General features: G+C 44.6%; 1 protein-coding gene, 2 long non-coding RNA genes and 1 gene segment (V, D, J or C); 3 read left to right on the top strand and 1 right to left on the bottom strand.

The window, feature by feature from the left end:
* Positions 1-982: 982 nt before the first annotated feature.
* Positions 983-8,607, top strand: LOC127464652 (Ig gamma chain C region-like; the record flags this gene model as incomplete). The annotated part of the segment is given in 5 exon segments: positions 983-1,079; positions 1,854-2,170; positions 3,289-3,627; positions 7,526-7,999; positions 8,354-8,607. Coding segments are annotated over 4 exon segments (1,115 nt in total), but the record flags the coding sequence as incomplete, so codon positions are not given.
* A 7,922-nt stretch (positions 8,608-16,529) lies between these two features.
* Positions 16,530-16,834, top strand: LOC127464650 (uncharacterized). The gene is made up of 2 exons (XR_007901499.1): positions 16,530-16,632; positions 16,768-16,834. It is a non-coding gene; the product is annotated as an uncharacterized LOC127464650 (long non-coding RNA).
* An 858-nt stretch (positions 16,835-17,692) lies between these two features.
* On the top strand, positions 17,693-18,552 carry LOC127464651 (uncharacterized). 2 transcript variants are annotated; one of them, XR_007901501.1, is made up of 3 exons: positions 17,693-17,732; positions 17,845-17,955; positions 18,484-18,552. It is a non-coding gene; the product is annotated as an uncharacterized LOC127464651 (long non-coding RNA). The 2 variants fall into 2 exon arrangements; XR_007901500.1 differs by having other exon boundaries at positions 17,845-17,964; positions 18,469-18,542.
* A 289-nt stretch (positions 18,553-18,841) lies between these two features.
* Positions 18,842-24,059, bottom strand: LOC127464653 (translation initiation factor IF-2-like; the record flags this gene model as incomplete). Its single annotated transcript, XM_051775077.1, has 5 exons — positions 18,842-19,725; positions 20,743-20,949; positions 21,130-21,276; positions 21,311-21,840; positions 21,898-24,059. A coding segment is annotated over one exon (1,434 nt), but the record flags the coding sequence as incomplete, so codon positions are not given.
* Between the last annotated feature and the right edge of the window lie 172 nt (positions 24,060-24,231).

The raw sequence follows: 24,231 nt of genomic DNA, 5'->3' as shown, positions 1-24,231 counted from the left end.
TCTTGGGGGATTGGGTTGACCCCAGTTGGGTTTTGGGGTCTTGGGTTGGGTCAATGTTGAGTTTGGGGGTCTTGGAGGGCCTTGGGTTGACCCCAGTTGGGTTTTGGGGTCTTGAGTTGGGTCAACGTTGGGTCTTGGGGTCTTGGAGTTGACCCCAGTTGGGTTTTGGGCCTTGGAGGGTCTTGGGTTGGGTCAATGTTGGGTTTTGGGGTCTTGGTTTGACCCCAGTTGGGGTTTGGGGTCTTGGGTTGGGTCAACGTTGACTTTTGGGGTCTTGGGTTGGGTCAACGTTGACTTTTGGGGTCTTGAGTTGGGTCAACGTTGGGTCTTGGGTGGGGTCTTGGATGGGTCTTGGGTTGACCCCAGTTGGGTTTGGGGTCTTGAAGTTGGGGTTCCCAAGTTGGTCTGGGTGCCAGTTGGGTTGGGTCTGGGGGGTCTGTGGAGGGTCCCCAGTTGACCCCAGTTGGGTTTTGGGGTCTTGGGGTTGGGTCAATGTTGACTTTTGGGGTCTTGGAGGGTCTTGAGTTGACCCCAGTTGGGTCTTGGGTTGACCCCCAGTTGGGTTCCGGGTCTTGGGTTGGGTCAACGTTGGGTTTTGGGGTCTTGGGTTGGGTCAATGACCTTGGGTTGACCCCAGTTGGCTTTTGGGGTCTCCAAGACCCTCCAGTTGAGTTTTGGGGTCTCCGTTGAACTTGGGTTGACCCCAGTTGGGTTTTGGGATCTTTGACGACCTTGGATCGACCCCAGTTGGGTTTTGGGGTCTCCAAGACCCTCCAGTTGGGTTTTGGGGTCTTGGATGACCTTGGGTTGACCCCAGTTGGGTTTTGGGGTCTTGGATGACCTTGGGTTGACCCCAGTTGGGTTTTGGGGTCTCCAAGAGCCTCCAGTTGGGTTTTGGGGTCTCCATTGACCTTGGGTCGACCCCAGTTGGGTTTTTGGGGTCTCGGATGACCTTGACCCCGCCCCGGCGACCTCTCCGTAGGCTCCGCCCCCCCGCCCCGCCCCGGGGGGCTCCGCCCTCCCCCCGGCCCCCACCCCGACGACCCCAGGGGGCTCCGCCCCCCGCGGCTCCACCCCAGGTAAGTTTTTTGGGGGGGGATGGGGGAGGGGTCTCCAACCCCCCCCCCCAAACCCCGACCTCGGCCTTCGGGGTCGACGCCGGGACGTCGACCTCAAAGCCGACGGCGTCTCTGTAGGCCCCGCCCACTCGCCCCGCCCCGCGGGGCTCCGCCCACCCCGGGTCGACCTCCCGACGACCTCGGGGGTCTCCACCCCCCCCCGGGACGTGACCCCAGGTAGGTTCGGGGGGGGGGGGGGTCCCCCGCCCCCCCCTTCGTTGACCTTGGGTTGACTTGGGGGGTCTCCATTGACCCAACCTTGACTTGGAGGGTCTCCATTGACCTTGGGTCGACTTTTGGGGTCTCCATTGACCTTGGGTTGAGTTTTGGGGTCTCCGTTGACTTTGAGTCAACTTTTGGGTCTCCATTGACCTCGAGTTGACTTTAGGGGTCGCCAAGACCTTGGGTTGACCCAACCTTGACTTGGGGGGTCTCCAAGACCTTGGGTTGACTTGGGGGGTCTCCATTGACCTTGAGTTGACTTTTGGGGTCTCCATTGACCTTGGGTTGACTTGGAGGGTCTCCATTGACATTGGGTTGAGTTTTGGGGTCTCCATTGACCTCGAGTTGACTTTGGGGGTCACCAAGACCTTGGGTTGACCCAACCTTGACTTGGGGGGTCTTCATTGACCTTGAGTTGACTTTTGGGGTCTCCATTGACCTCGGGTCAACTTTTGGGGTCTCCCTTGACCTCCCCTTGACCCTTCCTCTCTCCCCCTCCCCCCCCCCCCCAGCCTCCTCCTCCGGCAAGCCCCGCCCCCCCGCCGTCTCCGTCTTCCACGCCTGCGACGCGGCGGCCTCGGTGGAGCTCCTCTGCCTGGCGGCCGCCTTCGCCCCGCCCCCCGTCCAGGTCACCTGGCTGGCCGACGGCCACGCCCTGGCCCCGGCCCCGCCCGCCGAGCCCCCCGCCCCCGACGCGGCGCCGGGGACCTTCCGGCTCCTGTCGCGGGCCAACGTCTCGCTGGAGGACTGGCGGGAGCGAAGCTTCTCGTGCCGCGTCGCCCACCCGGCCTCCGGCACCGTCCAGGAGGTCGCTGCCCACAAGTGCGCCGGTGAGTGCCCGGGGGGGGATGGGGGGTGGGGCTTGGGGGGGGTCTTTGACCCAGGGTTGGCTTTTGGGGTCTTCGTTGAGCTCGGGTTGACTTTGGGGGGTCTTCAAGGCCTTGGGTTGACCCAACCTTGACTTGGGGGTCTTTGTTGACCTTGACTTGACTTTTGGGGTCTCCGTTGGCCTTGGGTTGACTTTTGGGGTCTCCATTGACCTTGGGTTGATCAAACCTTGACTTTTGGGGTCTCCACTGACCAACCCTTGACTTTTGGGGTCTCCATTGACCTTGGGTTGACTTTTGGGGTCTCCATTGACCTTGGGTCAACTTTTGGGGTCTCCATTGACCTTGGGTCAACTTTTGGGGTCTCCATTGACCTTGGCTTGACCCAACCTTGACTTGAGAGTCTCCGTTGACCTTGTCTTGACTTTTGGGGTCTCCATTGACCTTGGCTTGACCCAACCTTGACTTAGGAGCCTCCATTGACCTTGGGTTGACTTTTGGGGTCTTTGTTGACCTTCTCTTGACCCAACCTTGACTTTTGGGTCTCCATTGACCTTGGCTTGACCCTACAATGACTTTGGGATCTCCATTGACCTTCTCTTGACTTTTGGGATCTCCATTGACCTTCTCTTGACCAAACCTTGACTCTTGGGGTCTCCATTGACCTGGGGTTGACTTTGAGGGTCTCCATTGACCTTGGGTCGACTTTTGGGGTCTCCATTGACCTGGGGTTGACTTTTGGGGTCTCCATTGACCTTGACTTGACCCTACAATGACTTTGGGGTCTCCATTGACCTTGGGTTGACTTTTGGGGTCTCCATTGACCTTGGGTTGACCAAACCTTGACTTGAGAGCCTCCATTGACCTTGGGTTGACTTTTGGGATCTCCATTGACCTTGTCTTGACTTTTGGGGTCTCCATTGACCTTCTCTTGACTCTTGGTGCCTCCATTGACCTTGGGTTGACTTTTGGGGTCTCCATTGACCTTCTCTTGCCCAACCTTGACTTTTGGGGTCTTCATTGACCTTGTCTTGACTTTTGGGGTCTCCATTGACCTTGACTTGCCCAACCTTGACTTTTGGCATCTCCATCGACCTTCTCTCCCCTCCCCCTCCCCCCAGGCTCCTCCCCCTCCTCCCCGGGCGGCGTCGGGGTCTTCCTGGTGGGGCCGTCTCCGTCGTCGCTGTACGTGGCGCAGTCGCCGCGGCTGACGTGCCTGGCCACCAGCCTGCCCAGCGACGAGGGGCTGACGGTGACGTGGAGCCGCGCCGGCGCCGGCGCCGGGGGCCGGTTGAGGCCCCTCCCGCTGCGGTTGACGCCGCACGTCAACGGGACGTTCACGGCCGCCAGCGAGCTGCCGGTGACGGCGGCGGACTGGGAGAGCGGGGACGAGTTCACCTGCACGGTGACGCACGCCGACGCGCCGGCGCCCATCGTCAGGAGGGTGAAGAGGAGGCCGGGTGAGGAGAAAAAAAGACCGTGGAAAAATAGGAAGTAGAAATTGAAAAATAGGAAAAGAAGATGAAAAAGAGGGGAAAAAAAAGGGAAAAATTTGGGTTAAAAATGAAAAAAAAAAAAGAAAAAAAAGGGAAAAAATCCCCAAAAAATCGGAATTAAAAATTAAAAGAAATTGGAAAAAAAAATGGAAAAAATTCGGGTTAAAAATGGAAAAAAAAAAGAAAAAAAAAGGGAAAAAATCCCCAAAAAATCGGAATTAAAAATTAAAAGAAATTGGAAAAAAAAATGGAAAAAATTCGGGTTAAAAATGGAAAAAAAAAAAGAAAAAAAAGGGAAAAAATCCCCAAAAAATCGGAATTAAAAATTAAAAGAAATTGGAAAAAAAAATGGAAAAAATTGGGATTAAAAATGGAAAAAAAAAAGAAAAAAAGGGAAAAAATCCCCAAAAAATCGGAATTAAAAATTAAAAGAAATTGGAAAAAAAATGGAAAAAATTCGGGTTAAAAATGGAAAAAAAAAAAGAAAAAAAAGGGAAAAAATCCCCAAAAAATCGGAATTAAAAATTAAAAGAAATTGGAAAAAAAATGGAAAAAATTCGGGTTAAAAATGGAAAAAAAAAAGAAAAAAAAGGAAAAAAATCCCCAAAAAATCGGAATTAAAAATTAAAAGAAATTGGAAAAAAAAATGGAAAAAATTTGGGTTAAAAAATGGAAAAAAAAAAGAAAAAAAAAGGGAAAAAATCCCCAAAAAATCGGAATTAAAAATTAAAAGAAATTGGAAAAAAAAATGGAAAAAATTCGGGTTAAAAATGGAAAAAAAAAAAGAAAAAAAAAGGGAAAAAATCCCCAAAAAATCGGAATTAAAAATTAAAAGAAATTGGAAAAAAAAATGGAAAAAATTCGGGTTAAAAATGGAAAAAAAAAAGAAAAAAAAAGGGAAAAAATCCCCAAAAAATCGGAATTAAAAATTAAAAGAAATTGGAAAAAAAAATGGAAAAAATTCGGGTTAAAAATGGAAAAAAAAAAGAAAAAAAAAGGGAAAAAATCCCCCAAAAATCGGAATTAAAAATTAAAAGAAATTGGAAAAAAAAATGGAAAAAATTCGGGTTAAAAATGGAAAAAAAAAAGAAAAAAAAGGGGAAAAATCCCCAAAAAATCGGAATTAAAAATTAAAAGAAATTGGAAAAAAAAATGGAAAAAATTCGGGTTAAAAATGGAAAAAAAAAAAGAAAAAAAAAGGGAAAAAATCCCCAAAAAATCGGAATTAAAAATTAAAAGAAATTGGAAAAAAAAATGGAAAAAATTCGGGTTAAAAATGGAAAAAAAAAAGAAAAAAAAAGGGAAAAAATCCCCAAAAAATCGGAATTAAAAATTAAAAGAAATTGGAAAAAAAAATGGAAAAAATTCGGGTTAAAAATGGAAAAAAAAAAGAAAAAAAAAGGGAAAAAATCCCCCAAAAATCGGAATTAAAAATTAAAAGAAATTGGAAAAAAAATGGAAAAAATTGGGATTAAAAATGGAAAATGCCGGCGCCGGTCGTCAGGAGGGTGAAGAGGAGGCCGGGGGAGGAGGGGGAGAAATTGGGGGGGAAAGGGGGAGAAAAAAGGGGACAAAGGGGGAAAAAGGGGGAAAATGGAGAAAAAAAAGGGAAAATGGGGGAAAAAATCTGAAAAAATTAGAAAAAAAATGCGAAAAATTCAGAAAAAAATCTGAAAAAAATCTGAAAAAAATCTTTTAAAAATCTGAAAAAAAATGGGAAAAAAATGGGAAAAAAATCTGAAAAAATTAGAAAAAAATTCTGAAAAAAATAGAAAAAAAATAGAAAAAAATCTGAAAAAAATGGGAAAAAAATCCAAAAAATATCCAAAAAAAATCTGAAAAAATCTGAAAAAAATCCAAAAAAAATCTGAAAAAAAATCTGAAAAAAATGGGGAAAAAATGTGAAAAAAAAGGGAAAAAAATCTGAAAAAAATCTGAAAAAAATAAAAAAAAATCTGAAAAATGTCTGAAAAAAATCTGAAAAAAAATGGGAAAAAAATAGAAAAAAAATCCGAAAAAAATCCGAAAAAAATGGGGAAAAAATGTGAAAAAAATGGGAAAAAATCTGAAAAAAATCTGAAAAAAACCTGGAAAAAATGGGAAAAAAATGTGAAAAAATGGGGAAAAAATGGGAAAAAATCTCTAAAAAATGTGAAAAAAATGCGAAAAAATGGGAAAAAAATCTGAAAAAAATCTGAAAAAAAAGGGAAAAAAATCTGAAAAAATGTGAAAAAAAATGCAAAAAATTCGGAAAAAAATGGGAAAAAAATCTGAAAAAAATCTGAAAAAAATCTGAAAAAAATAGAAAAAAAATAGAAAAAAAATCTGAAAAAAATCTGAAAAAAACCTGAAAAAAACCTGAAAAAAAGTGCGAAATATTCGGAAAAAAACCTGAAAAAAATCTGAAAAAATGGGAAAAAAATCTGAAAAAAATCTGAAAAAAATGGGAAAAAAAGCCAAAAAAAATGGGGAAAAAGTCTGAAAAAAATGGGAAAAAATCAAAAAAAAATCCGAAAAAAATGGGAAAAAAATATGAAAAAAATTGAAAAAAAATGAGAAAAAATCTGAAAAAAAATCTGAAAAAAATCTGAAAAAATAGAGAAAAAAGTGAAAAGAAATCTGAAAAAAATGTGAAAAAAATCTGAAAAAAATGGGAAAAAAATCTGAAAAAAAAATGTGAAAAAAATGTGAAAAAATTCAGAAAAAAATCTGAAAAAAATCTGAAAAAATGGGAAAAAAATCTGAAAAAAATCTGAAAAAAATCTGAAAAAAATCTGAAAAAATGGGAAAAAAATAGGAAAAAAAACCTGGAAAAAATGTGAAAAAATTAGAAAAAAAATCCCAAAAAAATCCGAAAAAAATGGGAAAAAAATCTCTAAAAAATCTGAAAAAAATGGGAAAAAAATCTGAAAAAATCTGAAAAAAATCTGAAAAAAATCTGAAAAAAAATCTAAAAAAATCTGAAAAAAATGTGAAAAAATAGAGAAAAAAAGTGAAAAGAAATCTGAAAAAAATCTGAAAAAAATCTGAAAAAAATGGGGAAAAATTGTGAAAAAAATCTGAAAAAAATGGGAAAAAATCTGAAAAAAATGTGAAAAAAAAATGCAAAAAATTAGAAAAAAATCTGAAAAAAATCTGAAAAAAATCTGAAAAAAATGGGAAAAAATCTGAAAAAAACCTGTAAAAAATGGGAAAAAAATGGGAAAAAAATGGGAAAAATTCGGGAAAAAAACCTGAAAAAAATCTCTAAAAAATCTGAAAAAAATGGGAAAAAAATCTGAAAAAAATGGGAAAAAAAATCTGAAAAAAATCTGAAAAAAATGGGAAAAAAAATCTGAAAAAAATGGGAAAAATGTGGAAAAAAATCTGAAAAAAATGGGAAAAAAATCTCTAAAAAATCTGAAAAAATGGGAAAAAAATGTGAAAAAAATCTGAAAAAAACCTGAAAAAAATCTGAAAAAAATGGGAAAAAATCGAAAAAAAAATGGGAAAAAGTCTGAAAAAATCTGAAAAAAATCTGAAAAAAATCTGAAAAAATTAGAAAAAAAATCCCCAAAAAATCCGAAAAAAATGGGAAAAAATCTGAAAAAAATGGCAAAAAAATATTTAAAAAATTGAAAAAAAAATGGGTAAAAATTAGAAAAAAATCCAAAAAAATTCCGAAAAAAATCCGAAAAAAATGGGAAAAAAATCTCTAAAAAATCTGAAAAAAATGGGAAAAAAAATCTCTAAAAAATCTGAAAAAAATGGGAAAAAAATCTGAAAAAAATGGGAAAAAATCTGGAAAAAAATCTGAAAAAAATCCGAAAAATTCCCAATAGTTAATTAACCCTAATTAATTAATTTTTCCCATTTTTCCCAGGCCGCCGCCTGCCCCCCAGCGTGTTCGTGCTGCCCCCTCCCCCGGAGGAGTTGGCCGGCCCCAGCCCCACCGTGAGCCTGACCTGCCTCATCCGCGGCTTCTACCCGGACTCCATCGACGTCCAGTGGCAGAAGGGGCTGGAAAAGCTGGAATCGGGCGTGGTGACGTCGCCGGCGCGCCGGGAAAATTCGGGAATTCCGGGAATTTCGGGGGGGGAGGGGCCCTTCTTCCTCTACTCCCGCCTGGAGGTGCCGCGGGGGGAGTGGGAGCGCGGGGGGAGCCCCTTCGCCTGCACCGCCGTGCACGAGGCGCTGCCCCTGCGCTTCGTCCAGCGCGCCCTCCGCCCCCAGCCCGGTAATTAGTTAATTGGCTAATTAATTGGTTAATTAGAGGGGGAGTTTCGGCGGTTTTGGGCGGTTTTTTGGCGATTTTTTGGGATTTTTGGGGGGTTTTGGGGGGTGTTGGAATAAAGAGGTGATGTCAAAGTTGGCGGTCTTATGGTGATTGGGGTGTTGGTCGTGTTAATTAGAGGGTAATTAAGTTAATTAGGGGCGATTTGGGGGATTTTGGGAGGTTTTTTTGGGATTTTTTGGGGTTTTTTTGGGGTTTTTTGGGTTTTTGGGGGGTTTTGGGGGTGTTGGAATAAAGAGGTGATGTCGAAGATATTGGATTTATGGTGATTGGGGGGATAATTAACTTAATTAGAGGGTAATTAAGCTAATTAGGGGCGATTTGGGGGATTTTTGGGTGATTTTTGGGGGTTTTTGGGATTTTTTGGGGGATTTTTTGGGATTTTTTGGGGTTTTTGGGGGGTGTTGGAATAAAGAGGTGATGTCAAAGTTGGCGGGTCTGTGTTAATTAGGAGGATAAACACGCTAATTAGAGGGTAATTAAGTTAATTAGGGGCGATTTGGGGGATTTTGGGAGGTTTTTTGGGATTTTTTGGGGTTTTTTTGGGGTTTTTTGGGGTTTTTTGGGGGTTTTTGGGGTGTTGGAATAAAGAGGTGATGTCGAAGTTGGTGACTTTAAGTTAATTTGGGAGTTAATTATGGTAATTAGAAGGTAATTAAGTTAATTAGGGGTGATTTGGGGGATTTTGGGAGGTTTTTTTGGATTTTTTGGGGTTTTTTTGGGGTTTTTTGGGGTTTTTTGGGGTGTTGGAATAAAGAGGTGATGTCAAAGTTGGCGGTCTTATGGTGATTGGGGTGTTGGTCGTGTTAATTAGAGGGTAATTAAGTTAATTAGGGGCGATTTGGGGGATTTTGGGAGGTTTTTTTGGGATTTTTTGGGGTTTTTTTGGGGTTTTTTGGGGTTTTTTGGGGGGTTTTTGGGGTGTTGGAATAAAGAGGTGATGTCGAAGTTGGTGACTTTAAGTTAATTTGGGAGTTAATTATGGTAATTAGAAGGTAATTAAGTTAATTAGGGGCGATTTGGGGGATTTTTGGGAGGTTTTTTGGGATTTTTTGGGATTTTTTGGGGGATTTTTTGGGGGTTTTGGGGGGGTTTTTGGGGGGTGTTGGAATAAAGAGGTGATGTCAAAGTTGGCGGGTCTGTGTTAATTAGGAGGATAAACACGCTAATTAGAGGGTAATTAAGTTAATTAGGGGCGATTTGGGGGATTTTGGGAGGTTTTTTGGGATTTTTTGGGGATTTTTTGGGATGTTGGGGGAGATGGAATAAAGAGGTGATGTCGAAGATGGCGGGTTTGTGGTGATTTGGGGGTTAATTAGTCTAATTAGAGGGTTAATTAGACTAATTAAGTTAATTAGGGGTGATTTGGGGCGGTTTTGGGGGGATTTTGGGGGGTTTTGGGGGATTTTTGGGGATTTTTGGGGATTTTTTGGGGGGTTTTTGGGGGTGTTGGAAAAAAGAGGTGATGTCGAAGATATTGGATTTATGGTGATTTGGGAGATAATTATGATAATTAAGATAATTAGGGGTTGATTAGGGGGGAAATTTGGCGGTTTTCGGGGGGTTTGGGGTTTTTTTTGGGGGATTTTTGGGGGTTTTTTGGGGTTTTTGCGGGGGTTTTGGGGTGTTGGAATAAAGAGGTGATGTCAAAGTTGGCGGGTTTGTGGTGATTTGGGGGTTAATTAACTTAATTAGATGATAATTAAGATAATTAGGGGCGATTTGGGGGATTTTGGGTGATTTTTCGGGGGGTTTTTGGGGTTTTTTGGGATTTTTTTGGGATTTTTGGGGGGGGCTTGGGGGTGTTGGAATAAAGAGGTGATGTCGAAGATATTGGATTTATGGTGATTTGGGGGTTAATTAACCTAATTAGAGGGTAATTAGGTTAATTAGGGGGGATTTGGGGTATTTTTGGGTGATTTTTGGGGGGGGTTTTGGGATTTTTTGGGATTTTTTTGGGATTTTTGGGACATTCAGGGTGTTGGAATAAAGAGGTGATGTCAAAGATATTGGATTTATGGTGATTGGGGGGATAATTAACTTAATTAGATGGTAATTAAGTCAATTAGGGGAGATTTTTGGGGAATTTTTGGGGGATTTTTTGGGATTTTTTGGGATTTTTTTGGGGGGTTTCTGGGGGGGTTTGGGGGTGTTGGAATAAAGAGGTGATGTCAAAGTTGGCGGGTCTGTGTTAATTAGGAGGTTAATTATACTAATTACATAGTAATTAAGATAATTAGGGGGATTTTGGCGGTTTTTGGCGATTTTTGGGGATTTTTTGGGGATTTTTGGGGGGTTTTTGGGGTGTTGGAATAAAGAGGTGATGTCGAAGATATTGGATTTATGGTGATTGGGGGGTTAATTATGGTAATTAGAGGGTAATTAACTTAATTAGGGGCGATTTGGGGGATTTGGGGAGGTTTTTTGGGATTTTTTGGGGATTTTTTGGGGGTTTTTGGGGGGGTTTTGGGGTGTTGGAATAAAGAGGTGATGTCAAAGTTTTGGGGTTTGTGGTGATTTGGGGGTTAATTATGCTAATTAGACGCTAATTAAGTCAATTAGGGGGTGATTGGGGGAGATTTTGGGGGATTTTGGGGGGATTTGGGGGGATTTTGGGTGGTTTTGGGGGGATTTTGGGTGGTTTTGGGGGGATTTTGGGGCATTTTGGGGGGATTTTTGGGGTTTCTGGGACTAAATATGGCGGGTTTATGGTAATTAGATGCTAATTACGCTAATTAACGGTTGGCTGTGTTGATTAGGGGCGTGGTTATGGTAATTAGGGGCGGGTTTGGGGGATTTTTGGGGGATTTTGGGGGATTTTCGGGGGATTTGGGGGGGTTTTTGGGGGGAATAAAGATGGCGGGTTTATGCTAATTAGATGCTAATTAGGGCCCGGTTGGGGGCGTGGTTATGGTAATTAGGAGGTGGTTATCAGGGGAGTGGGAGGGGCTACAAAGTGGGCGGGGCTGGGGCTAAACTGGGGCCAAACTGGGACCAAACTGGGGCCAAACTGGGGCCAAACTGGGACCAAACTGGGGCCAAACTGGGACTAAACTGGGGCCAAACTGGAGCCAAACTGGGGCCAAACTGGGACTAAACTGGGACCAAACTGGAGCCAAACTGGGGCCAAACTGGGACCAAACTGGGGCCAAACTGGGACCAAACTGGGACTAAACTGGGGCCAAACTGGGGCCAAACTGGGACCAAACTGGGGCTAAACTGGGACCAAACTGGGACCAAACTGGGACCAAACTGGAGCCAAACTGGGACCAAACTGGGACCAAACTGGGGCTAAACTGGGGCCAAACTGGGACCAAACTGGGGCTAAACTGGGGCCAAACTGGGACCAAACTGGGACTAAACTGGGGCCAAACTGGGGCCAAACTGGGGCCAAACTGGGGCTAAACTGGGACCAAACTGGGACCAAACTGGGACCAAACTGGAGCCAAACTGGGACCAAACTGGGACCAAACTGGGGCTAAACTGGGGCCAAACTGGGACCAAACTGGGACTGAACTGGGGCCAAACTGGGGCCAAACTGGGACTAAAATGGGACTAAACTGGGGCCAAACTGGGGCCAAACTGGGGCTAAACTGGGGCCAAACTGGGGCCAAACTGGGACTAAACTGGGGCCAAACTGGGACCAAACTGGGGCTAAACTGGGGCCAAACTGGGATTAAACTGGGATTAAACTGGGGTCAAACTGGGGCCAAACTGGGGCCAAACTGGGACCAAACTGGGGCTAAACTGGGGCCAAACTGGGACCAAACTGGGACTAAACTGGGGCCAAACTGGGGCCAAACTGGGGCTAAACTGGGACCAAACTGGGACCAAACTGGGACCAAACTGGAGCCAAACTGGGACCAAACTGGGACCAAACTGGGACTAAACTGGGGCCAAACTGGGACCAAACTGGGGCTAAACTGGGGCCAAACTGGGATTAAACTGGGATTAAACTGGGGTCAAACTGGGGCCAAACTGGGGCCAAACTGGGGCCAAACTGGGACCAAACTGGGGCTAAACTGGGGCCAAACTGGGACCAAACTGGGACTAAACTGGGGCCAAACTGGGGCCAAACTGGGACTAAACTGGGACCAAACTGGGGTCAAACTGGGGCCAAACTGGGGCCAAACTGGGGCTAAACTGGGACTAAACTGGGATTAAACTGGGACTAAACTGGGACCAAACTGGGACCAAACTGGGACTAAACTGGGATTAAACTGGGACTAAACTGGGACCAAACTGGGACCAAACTGGGGCCAAACTGGGACCAAACTGGGACTAAACTGGGGCCAAACTGGGGCCAAACTGGGACCAAACTGGGGCCAAACTGGGGCCAAACTGGGGCCAAACTGGGGCCAAACTGGGAATACTGGTCTATACTGGTTTATACTGGTTTATACTGGTCTGTACTGGTTTATACTGGTTTATACTGGTTTATACTGGTCCGAACTGGTTCTGAACTGGGTCTGAACTGGGACTAAACTGGGGCCAAACTGGGACTAAACTGGGAATCCTGGGTCCAAATTGGTTCTCAACTGGTCTATACTGGTTTATACTGGCCCATACTGGTCCATACTGGTTTATACTGGTCTATACTGGTTTATACTGGTCTATATTGGGTCCAAACTGGGTCTGAACTGGGTCTGAACTGGGTCTAAACTGGGAATCCTGGTTTATACTGGTTTATACTGCTCTATACTGGTTTATACTGGTTTATACTGGTCCATACTGGTCCATACTGGTTTATACTGGTCTGTACTGGTTTATACTGGTCTATATTGGGTCCAAACTGAGTCTGAACTGGGTCTAAACTGGGAATCCTGGGTCTAAACTGGGTCCAAACTGGGTCTAAACTGGGAATACTGGTCTGAACTGGTTTATGCTGGTTTATACTGGTCTATACTGGTTTGTACTGGTCCATACTGGTTTATACTGGTCTATACTGGTCCGAACTGGTTCTGAACTGGTCCTTAACCGGGTCTAAACTGGGAATCCTGGGTCTAAACTGGGTCCAAACTGGGTTTAAACTGGGAATATTGGTTTATACTGGTTTGTACTGGTTTGTACTGGTCCATACTGGTTTATACTGGTCCGTGTCCCCCCCAGGGCTGTCGCTGCCCCCCGACCTGTGCTCGGAGGAGCCCGAGGGGGGTCCCTGGGACACGCTGGGGGTGCTGGTGACCCTGTTCCTGCTCAGCGTCACCTACGGGGCCACCCTGACCCTCTGCAAGGTACTGGTTTATACTGGTTTATACTGGTTTGTACTGGGAGGGGGCTGGGGGGGGGCTGGGAGGGACTGGGAGGGGACTGGGAGGGACTGGGAGGGACTGGGAGGGACTGGGAGGGACTGGGAGGGGATTGGGGGGGACTGGGATGAACTGGGATGAACTGGGATGAACTGGGAGGGACTGGGAGGGGATTGGGGGGTCACTGGGAGTTACTGGGATGAACTGGGATGAACTGGGAGGGACTGGGAGGGACTGGGAGGGACTGGGAGGGGACTGGTTTATACTGGGAGGGACTGGGAGGGGGTTAAAAGGTTTTAACAGGGAACTGGGAGGGACTGGGAGTCACTGGGAGTTACTGGTTTGGGGTCTGGGGGTCACTGGGAGTTACTGGGAGTTACTGGGAGGGACTGGGATGGAACTGGGAGGGGACTGGGAGGAGATTTGGGGGTTACTGGGTTATACTGGGACAGACTGGGAGGGATTGGGAGGGACTGGGAGGGACTGGGAGGGGATTGGGAGGTCACTGGTCTATACTGGGAGGGACTGGGAGCAACTGGGAGGGACTGGGAGGAGATTTGGGGGTTACTGGGTTATACTGGGACAGACTGGGAGGGACTGGGAGGGATTGGGGGGGAACTGGTTTATACTGGGAGGGGACTGGTTTGGGATTTAGGTGTTACCGGGATTTACTGGGAGTTACTGGGGGTCACTGGGAGTTACTGGGAGTTACTGGTTTGGGGTCTGGGGGTCACTGGGAGTTACTGGGAGGGGATTAGGAGGTTACTGGTCTATACTGGGAGGGACTGGGAGGGGATTTGGGGGTCACTGGGTTATACTGGGATGAACTGGGATGAACTGGGAGGGGCTTGGGGGGTCACCTGGGGGTGGTGGGCGTGGCCTCTCCCCAAGCCACGCCCCCTCCCCCCTTCTCGCCCCTCCCCCTCCCCAACAGGTGAAATGGGTGCTGAGCGTCCGGCAGTGAAACTGGGAGGGACTGGGATATACTGGGAGGGACTGGGAGGGACTGGGAGGGACTGGGAGGGACTGGGAGTGAACTGGGAGGGGATTGGGAGGGACTGGGAGGGACTGGGGGGGACTGGGAGGGACTGGGAGTGAACTGGGAGGGACTGGGAGGGACTGGGAGGGACTGGGAGTGAACTGGGAGTGAACTGGGAGCAACTGGGAGGGACTGGTTTGGACTGGGAGGGGACTGGGAGGGACTGGGAGGGACTGGGAGGGACTGGGAGGGGATTTGGGGGTTACTGGTTTATACTGGGAGGGACTGGGGAGGGACTGGGGGGTCACTGGTTTATACTGGGAGGGGACTGGGATGGACTGGGATGGGATTGGGAGTTACTGGGAGTTACTGGTTTGGGGTCTGGGGGTCACTGGGAGGGACTGGGAGTTACTGGGAGGGACTGGTTTGGACTGGGAGGGGATTGGGGGGTCACTGGTTTATACTGGGAGGGACTGGGAGGGTGTTTGAGGGACACTGGGACGTACTGGGAGGGGCCTGGGAGGGACTGGGTTATACTGGGATGTACTGGGAGGGACTGGGAGGGGACTGGGGGGGACTGGGAGGGGATTGGGGGGTCACTGGTTTATACTGGGAGGGACTGGGAGGGGATTTGGGGGGACTGGGAGGGACTGGGAGGGACTGGGACCAGCTTGTCCCATACTGGGAGCACTGGGAGGGGTCACTGGTTTATACTGGGAGGGACTGGGAGGGATTGGGGCTTAAACTGGGGCCAAACTGGGCCCAAACTGGGCCCCTCCCCCTCCCCCCCTCCCCCCGCGGTCGAAACGGCCCCAAAAAAACCCTTTTTTGGGTCATTTTGGGGCTTTTTGGGGGTTTTTTTGGGGCGAAAAAAGGGGATTTTGGGGACTGAGAAAAATGTGAATTTTGGGGGTTTTTGGGGAAAAAAAAAACGGGGAATTTTTTGGGTGGAAAAATGTGAGTTTTGGGTAAAAAAAATGTGGATTTTTTAATTTAAAAAACCGGGAATTTGGGGTGAAAAAAATGTGAAATTTTTTATTAAAAAAATGCGAATTTTGAGTAAAAAAATGTGACATTTTTAATTAAAAAAAATGGGAATTTCCTGTAAAAAAAAAAGTGAAATTTTTAATAAAAAAAATGGGAATTTCGAGTGAAAAAAAAGGGAATTTTTTTAATTAAAAAATGGGAATTTCGGGTAAAAATAAATGTGAATTTTTAAAGTAAAAAAAATGTGAATTTTTAAAGTAAAAAAAATGTGATTTTTTAAAGTAAAAAAATGTAATTTTTTAAAGTAAAAAAATGTGAATTCTTAAAGTAAAAAAATGCGAATTTCCAGTAAAAAAACCCCGTGAATTTTGGTCTTAAAAAATGTGATTTTTTAAATTAAAAAAAATGTGAATTTTTAAAATAAAAAAAAATACGAATTTCGGTGTGAAAAATGTGATTTTTTTGGAGTTAAAAAGGGTGGATTTTAAGTAAAAAAAGGGAATTTTTAAAGCGAAAAAATGGGGGGTTTTTTAAAGTAAAAAATGTGAATTTTGAGTTAAAAAATGTGAGTTTTTTAATAAATTATTAATTATGAATTTTTAGAGTAAAAAATGGGAATTTTTGTGTCAAAACCCGCGAATTTTATAAGTAAAAAAATGTGAATTTTAAATAAAAAAATTGTGAATTTTAAATTAAAAAATTGTGAATTTTAAATTAAAAAAATTGTGAATTTTAAATAAAAAAAAAAAGTGGGATTTTAAGGTGAAAAATGTGATTTTTTTTAAAGTAAAAAAAATGTGATTTTCGAGTAAAAAAACCGCGAATTTTAAGGTGAAAAAATGCGAATTTCGGGGCAAAAAAAAGTGAAGTTTTTCGGTAAAAAAATGCGAATTTTTAAAGTAAAAAAATGCGAATTTTTAAGGTAAAAAAAGCGATTTTTTTAAAGTAAAAAAATGTGAATTTTACGTTAAAAACGCGAATTTTTTAAGTTAAAAAATGTGATGATTTTTACGTTAAAAAACGCGAATTTTTTTAAGTTAAAAAAAATTGTGAATTTTAAGTAAAAATCGTGAAATTTTAGAGTGAAAAAAAGTGAAAAAGGCGAATTTTGGGGGGAGGGGAAAAAACGGGGGGTTATGGGGCGAAAAATGCAAATTTTGGGAGCTAAAAAAATCCTCGTTTTTCCGACTCGAAACCTCGCCCCCGGTTTGGGGTAAAAAAAGCGATTTTTAGGCAAATTTTGGGGGGGCAAAAACCGCGGTTTTGGGGCCGAAAAAAGGGGGTGAAATGAAGTTTTTAATGAGGATTTTTAAGGTCAAAAAAAGCCCCAAAATTCGGGGGTTTGGGGTGAAAAAAGGAGATTTTTGGGGCAGAAAAATGAGGATTTTTGGGGCAAAAAAGGAGGATTTTGGGGGTTAAAAATCGTGATTTTTGGAGCCCGAAAAAGGAGAATTTTGGGGCAAAAAAGGAGGATTTTGGGGGTAGAAAAATGGGGATTTTTGGGGCAGAAAATGGGGATTTTTGGGGAGAAAAATGGGGATTTTTGGGGCAAAAAAATGGGGATTTTTGGGGTAGAAAATGGGGATTTTGGGGGTTAAAAATCGCGATTTTTGGAGCCCGAAAAAGGAGAATTTTGGGGCAGAAAATGAAGATTTTTGGGGCAAAAAAATGGGGATTTTGGGGGCAGAAAATAAGGATTTGGGGGGCAATAAATGAGGATTTTTGGGGTTAAAAATCGCGATTTTGGGGGCAGAAAATCGAGGGGTTTTGAGCCCAAAAATGAGGATTTTTGGGGTTAAAAATGAGGATTTTTGGGGTTAAAAATGGGGATTTTTGGGGTTAAAAATCGCGATTTTGGGGGCAGAAAAATGAGGATTTTTTTGGCGGAAAATGAAGATTTTTGGGGCAAAAAAATGATGATTTTTGGGGCAGAAAAATGAAGATTTTTGTGGAAGAAAATGAAGATTTTTGGGGCAAAAAAATGGGGGGTTTTGGGGCAGGAAATGAAGATTTTTGGGGCAAAAAAATGAAGATTTTTGGGGCAAAAAAATGGGGATTTTTGGGGCAGAAAAAGAGGATTTTTGGGACGGAAAATGGGGACTTTGGGGGTAAAAAATGAAGATTTTTGGGGCAGAAAAATGGGGATTTTTGGGGCAGAAAATGGGGATTTTTGGGGCAGAAAAATGAAGATTTTTGGGGCAGGAAAATGAAGATTTTTGGGGTTAAAAATCGCGATTTTGGCGGGTAGAAAATTGAGGGGTTTTGAGACGAAAAATGAGGATTTTGGGGCAGAAAAATGAGGATTTTTTGGGCAGAAAATGAAGATTTTTGGGGCAAAAAAATGATGATTTTTGGGGCAGAAAAATGAGGATTTTTGGGGTGGAAAATGAAGATTTTTGGGGCAAAAAAATGAAGATTTTTGGGGCAAAAAAATGATGATTTTTGGGGCAGAAAAATGAAGATTTTTGTGGAAGAAAATGAAGATTTTTGGTGCAAAAAATGGGGATTTTTGGGGCAGAAAATGAAGATTTTTGGGGCAGAAAAATGAGGATTTTTGGGGCAAAAAATGAGGATTTTTGGGGTTAAAAAGTCGCGATTTTTGGGGCAAAAAATGGGGATTTTTGGGGCGGAAATTGGGGATTTTGGGGGTTAAAAATCGCGATTTTGGGGGCAGAAAATGGAGGGGTTTTGAGACGAAAAATGAGGATTTTTGGGGGCAGAAAATGAGGATTTTTGGGGCAGAAAATGAGGATTTTTGGGGCAGAAAATGAGGATTTTTGGGGCAGAAAATGAAGATTTTTGGAGTCCGAAAAGTGACGATTTTTTGGGGTAAAAAGTCGCGATTTTTTACGACCGAAAATGCAAATTTTGGGGGCAAAAAAAAAACCAACCCGGTTTTGGGGTAAAAAAAGCGATTTTTAGGCAAATTTTGAGGGGGAAAAAACCGCGATTTTGGGGCCGAAAAAAAGGGGGTTAAGTCAAATTTTTTAATGAGGATTTTTACACCGAAAAAAACCTCCAAAATTCGGGGGTTTGGGTTAAAAAAATGAAGATTTTTGGGGCAGGAAAAAGGAGATTTTTGGGGTTAAAAATCGCGATTTTTGGAACCTGAAAAAGGAGGATTTTGGGGCAGAAAAATGGGGATTTTTGGGGTAGAAAAAGAGGATTTTTGGGGCAGAAAAATGGGGATTTTTGGGGTTAAAAAATCGTGATTTTGGGGCAGAAAAAGGAGATTTTTGGGACGGAAAAATGAAGATTTTTTGGGCGGAAAAATGAAGATTTTTTGGGCTGAAAATAGGATTTTTTGGGTTAAAAAGTGGCAATTTTTGGAGCCCGAAAATGAAGATTTTTAGGAGGGAAAAATGAGGATTTTTGGGGCAGAAAATGAGGATTTTGGGGGCTTAAAAAGTGGCGAATTTTGGAGCCCGAAACGGGAGATTTTTGGTTAAAAACCCGGCGATTTGGGGCAAAAAAATGGAGATTTTTTGGGGGAAAATTCGGGGGTTTTGAGGTGAAAACTCTGAATTTTGGGGTAAAACCGAGACATTTTGAGGCAAAATTCTTCTTTTTTGGGGGGGAAATTGTGGATTTTCGGGCAAAATTCTGTGTTTTTATAGGAAAAAATCCGCATTTTTAGGGGAAAATTCACATTTTTAGGGAAAAATCCGCGTTTTAAGGGAAAAAGACACATTTTCGAGGCAAAAATAAATCCACTTTTTAATGACAGCGACACATTTTAAGGCAAAATCAGACATTTTACAGCAAAAAACACACATTTTAAGGCAAAAATCCACATTTTCAGGCAAAAATCACACATTTTACAGCAAAAATGACACAATTTTAGGCAAAAAAATGCACATTTTAAGCGAAATGACACTTTTTTAAGGCAAAAATCGACATTTTAAGGCAAAAATCGACATTTTTAGGCACAAATACAATTTTTTAAGGCGAAAAAGTCACATTTTAGGGAGGAAAAACCCGGTTTTTTTACTATTTCTTTGGTTTTTTAATCCCAAAAATCCCCCTTTTTAACCCGAAATCCCCCTTTTTATCCCCCCATTCCCCCCTTTTTTTGTCCCCTAAAATCCCTTTTTTTAACCCCAAAAATCTTCATTTTTTTTCTCCCAAAAATCTTCATTTTCGGGCTCCAAAACCCGCGACTTTTTAACCCTCAAAATCCTCATTTTCCGCCCCAAAAATCTCCTTTTTCGGACTCCAAAAATCGCCACTTTCTAACCCCAAAAATCCTCATTTTCTGCCCCAAAAATCTTCATTTTCGGGCTCCCAAATCTTCATTTTTTCTCCCAAAAATCCTCATTTTCAGGTTCCAAAAATCGCAATTTTTTTCTCCCAAAAATCCTCATTTTCAGGCTCCAAAAATCTTCATTTTCCGCCCCAAAAATCTTCATTTTCTGCCCCCAAAATCCTCATTTTCGGGCTCCAAAAATCGCCATTTTTTAACCAACACAATCCTCATTTTCTGCCCCAAAAATCTTCATTTTCTGCCCCAAAAATCTTCATTTTTTTTCTCCCAAAAATCCTCATTTTCCGCCCCAAAAATCTCCTTTTTCGGACTCCAAAAATCGCCACTTTCTAACCCCGAAAATCCTCATTTTCTGCCCCAAAATCCTCATTTTCTACCCCAAAAATCCTCATTTTCAGGCTCCAAAAATCGCGATTTTTTACCAAAAAATCCTCATTTTCTGCTCCAAAAATCGCCACTTTTTAACCTCCGAAAACCCTCATTTTCTGCCCCAAAAATCCTCATTTTCCGCCCCAAAATCCTCATTTTCCACCCCAAAACCCCTCATTTCCCACCTTCAAAAATCGCCTTTTTTTACCCCCAAAATCCCCATTTCTACCCCAAAAAAACCCTCATTTTTCTGCCCCAAAATCCCTCATTTTTCACCCCCGATTTTGGTTCAAAAATCCCCATTTTTGGTTCAAAACCCCCCATTTTTGACGAAAAACCCCCAATTTTAACCCCAAAATCCCCATTTTCGACCCAAACCCCCCATTTTTGACCCCAAAACCTCCGATTTTTGACCCCAAACCGCCGTTTTTTCCCCCAAACCCCCCTTTTTAACCAAAACCCGCCGATTTCGCCCCAAAACCCGCCGCCTTTGGCGCCCCCTGGCGACCCCTTGCCAGAAAAAAAAAAAACCAAAAATCGACTTTTTGGCCCCAAATTTCGGGGGATTTCCAGGCCACGCCCCCCTCGGATCAAACCACGCCCCCTCACATCAAACCACGCCCCCTTTTAGCCCCTCCCCCTTCAAACCACGCCCACAACCCCCCGAATTCTTTCGATTTTGGGCCATTTTTGCCCAATTTCGCCCTTTTTTGGCCGATTTTCACCCAATTTTTTGGGCGCGGCCACGCCCGCTCAAGCCCCGCCCACTTCTTTTGCCCCTCCCACTTAAGCCACGCCCCCAACCCCCCCTCGAACCCCTTTTCTCCCCAATTTTTGGGCGACTTCCCCAAAAACCTTCATTTTCTGCCCCCAAAATCCTCAGGTTTGACTCCAAAAATCGCCACTTTTTAACCAAAAAATCCGCATTTTTTGGCCCCAAAAATCGCGATTTTTTAACTCCAAGAATCCTCAATTTTCTACCCCAAAAAATCCTCATTTTCTGCCCCAAAAATCCTCATTTTTTTTGCCCCCCAAAATCCTCATTTTCCGCCCCAAAAATCTCCTTTCTTGGTCTCCAAAAATCGCGATTTTTTTACCCAAAAATCCTCATTTTTCCACCCCAAAAAAATCTTCATTTTTTTACCCAAAAATCTTCATTTTTCTACTCCAAAAATCGCGATTTTTTACTCAAAAAATCCTCATTTTCTGCCCCAAAAATCTTCATTTTAAACCCCAAAAATCCTAATTTTTCCACCCTAAAAATCTTCATTTTTAACCCCAAGAATTTTCATTTTTAACCCCAAAAATCTTCATTTTTTTCCCCCAAAAATCATCCATTTTCAACCCCAAAAACTCCTCATTTTCCACCCCAAAAATCTTCATTTTTCTGCCCTAAAAATCTTAATTTATCTGCCCAAAAATCTTAATTTTTCTGCCCAAAAATCTTCATTTTTCCACCCCAAAAATCTTCATTTTTCTGCCCAAAAAAATCCTCATTTTCTGCCGTAAAAGTCCTCATTTTTGACTCATTTTTCCACCCCAAAAATCTTCATTTTTGACTCATTTTTCCACCCCAAAAATCTTCATTTTTGACTCATTTTTCTACCCCAAAAATCTCCCTTTTCCACCCCAAAAATCCTCATTTTTCCACCCCAAAAATCCTCATTTTTAACCCCAAAAATCTCCATTTTTCCACCCCAAAAATCCGTATTTTCCGCTCCAAAAATCCTCATTTTTGCCCCTTTTTTTCCCCAAAAAATCTTCATTTTTCTCCCCCAAAAATCTCCATTTTTCCACCCCAAAAATCTTCATTTTCCACCCCAAAAATCCTCATTTTCCTACCCCAAAAATCCTCCCTTTTCCACCCCAAAAATCTTCATTTTTCTACCAAAAAATCCTCGTTTTTCCACCCCAAAAATCTTCATTTTCACACCCCAAAAATCTTCATTTTTCTGCCCAAAAAATCCTCATTTTCTGCCTTAAAAATCCTCATTTTTGACTCATTTTTCCCCCCCAAAAATCTTCATTTTTCCACCCCAAAAATCCTCATTTTTGACTCATTTTCCCCCCCCAAAATCTTCACTTTTCCACCCCAAAATCCTCATTTTCCCACCCCAAAAAAATCTTCATTTTTCCACCCTAAAAATCCTCATTTTCTGCCTTTAAAAATCCTTATTTTTGACTCATTTTTCCCCCCAAAAAAATCTCATTTTTCAGCCCCAAAAATCTTCATTTTTCCACCCCAAGATTCTTAATTTTTCTCCCAAAAAATCTCCCTTTTCCACCCCAAAAAATCTTCATTTTTCTACCAAAAAATCTTCATTTTCCCGCCCCAAAAATCTTCATTTTTCCGCCCTAAAAATCTTAATTTATCTGCCCAAAAATCTTCATTTTTCTGCCCAAAAATCTTCATTTTTCCGCCCTAAAAATCTTAATTTATCTGCCCAAAAATCTTCATTTTTCTGCCCTAAAAATCTTAATTTATCTGCCCAAAAATCTTCATTTTTCTGCCCAAAAATCTTCATTTTTCTGCCCTAAAAATCTTAATTTATCTGCCCAAAAATCTTAATTTATCTGCCCAAAAATCTTAATTTATCTGCCCAAAAAATCTTAATTTTTCTGCCCAAAAATCTTCATTTTTCCGCCCAAAAATCTTCATTTTTCCGCCCTAAAAATCTTAATTTATCTGCCCAAAAATCTTCATTTTTCTGCCCAAAAATCCTCATTTTTTCCACCTCCAAAGTCTCATTTTTCAGCCCCAAAATCTTCATTTTTCGCCCGATTTTCGCCGGATTTTCACCAAAATTTCGTGGAATTTTTTCGTGGGCGTGTCCTCCCCCTTCAGCCCCGCCCCCCGGGCCCTATGGACCACGCCCCCTGGCCCCACCCCCTGTAGGTGACCCCCCAGGCCGCCCAGCCCAGGGCGGCGCCGGCGGCGTTGCGGGCCCAGGTGTTCCTGTAGGTGAAGGTCACCACGAGCAGGACGTGCCAAAGCACCAAAAGCCCCACGTTCAGCAGGTACAGGATACACAGGGCGGCGCCCGGCTGGGCGTGGCCTAAATCCGCCCCGCCCACCCCCGGAGCCACACCCCCAGCCCCCAAATCCGGCGTTCTTACCCCGAAATCCCCCTTTTCCCGCCCCGAATCCGCCCTTTCCCCCCCGAATTCGGCTTTTTCCACCCCAAAATCGGCTTTTCCCCCCCCCAAAACGGGCCTGGCACCCCCAAAAACGGGTTTGTCGCCCCCAAAATGGGGCCGGGGGGGCGGGGCCTGCGCCCAAGGAGGGGGCGGGGCTTCCTCCCAGCCAGGCCACGCCCCCTGCTCGCGGCGGAAGGGGAAGGGGCGGGGCCTCTGCGGCGGCGGCCACGCCCCCTCCTCGCCCGACCAGGAAGCGCCGGCGGGCTCCTCCCCTTCCCAGCGAGGCCCCTCCCACTCGGGCCACGCCCCCTCCCAGCCCATTGGCCGGGGGCTGCGGGGCCTCTCCCACCGGATTGGCCGAGCCGGAGGCCCCTCCCACCCCATTGGCCGGGGGCTGCGGGGCCTCTCCCACCGGATTGGTCGCCTCTCAGGCCCCTCCCACTCCTCCCCCGCCAGCCCCGCCCACCGCAGGGACCGAGCCTTTGGCCCCGCCCACTCGCCGCCCCGAGGCCACGCCCACCTCCCCCTCCACCCGCCGCCGGGCCACGCCCACCTCCCCCCTTCCTCCCTCTGGCCACGCCCCTTCTCGCCCTCCAAGCCCCGCCCGCCGCCCCAGAGGCCCCGCCCAATCCAGGCGGCCTCCTCAGCCAATCCCAGCCCGGCGTAGACCAGCCCGAAGGCCTGGTGGGCGGGGCTGAACCCCACCCAGCTATGCCCCGCCCCCCGGCAGGCGGGCGGGTCCGGGTGGGGCAGGAGGCGGAGCCCCCCGTCGGGGGCGGGCGTGGCCTCCCAGCAGGAGCCAATGGCGGCCTCCAGGGCCTCGAAGAGGGCGGGGCCGGCGCGGGAGAGCAGCAGGCCGGCGGCCAATCGGGCGGCGGCGCGCAGGGCCACGCCCAGCGGGGGGCGGAGCAAAGGGTGGGCGGCGACCAGCAGGGAACCGACCAATAGGGACGTCCAGGGCGCGGCCGAGAGGGTCAGGCGGCTGCAAAGAGGGGGCGGGGTTTGAGGCGGAAGGGGCGGGGCTAAAGGGGAAGGGGCGGGGCTAAAGGAGGAAGGGGCGGGGCTAAAGGAGGAAGGGGGGGGCGGGGCGGGGTTAAGACCCCGAAATTTGTTAAATTCACCCCCAAAATCACCCAAAATTTGTCAAATTTAACCCAAAAATCATCAAATTCAGCCCAAAATCACCCAAAATTTGTCAAATTTACCCCAAAATTCATTGAATTTACCCAAAATTTATCAAATTTACCCCAAATTCATCAAATTCACCCAAAATTCATCAAATTCACCCCAAATTCATCAAATTTACCCC

Source organism: Manacus candei, unplaced genomic scaffold (assembly GCF_025592945.1).
Source record: "Manacus candei isolate 608988 ecotype Guabito, Panama unplaced genomic scaffold, ASM2559294v1 h1tg000251l, whole genome shotgun sequence".
Lineage (NCBI taxonomy): Eukaryota > Metazoa > Chordata > Aves > Passeriformes > Pipridae > Manacus > Manacus candei.
This window is presented reverse-complemented; position numbering and strand designations above follow the sequence as displayed.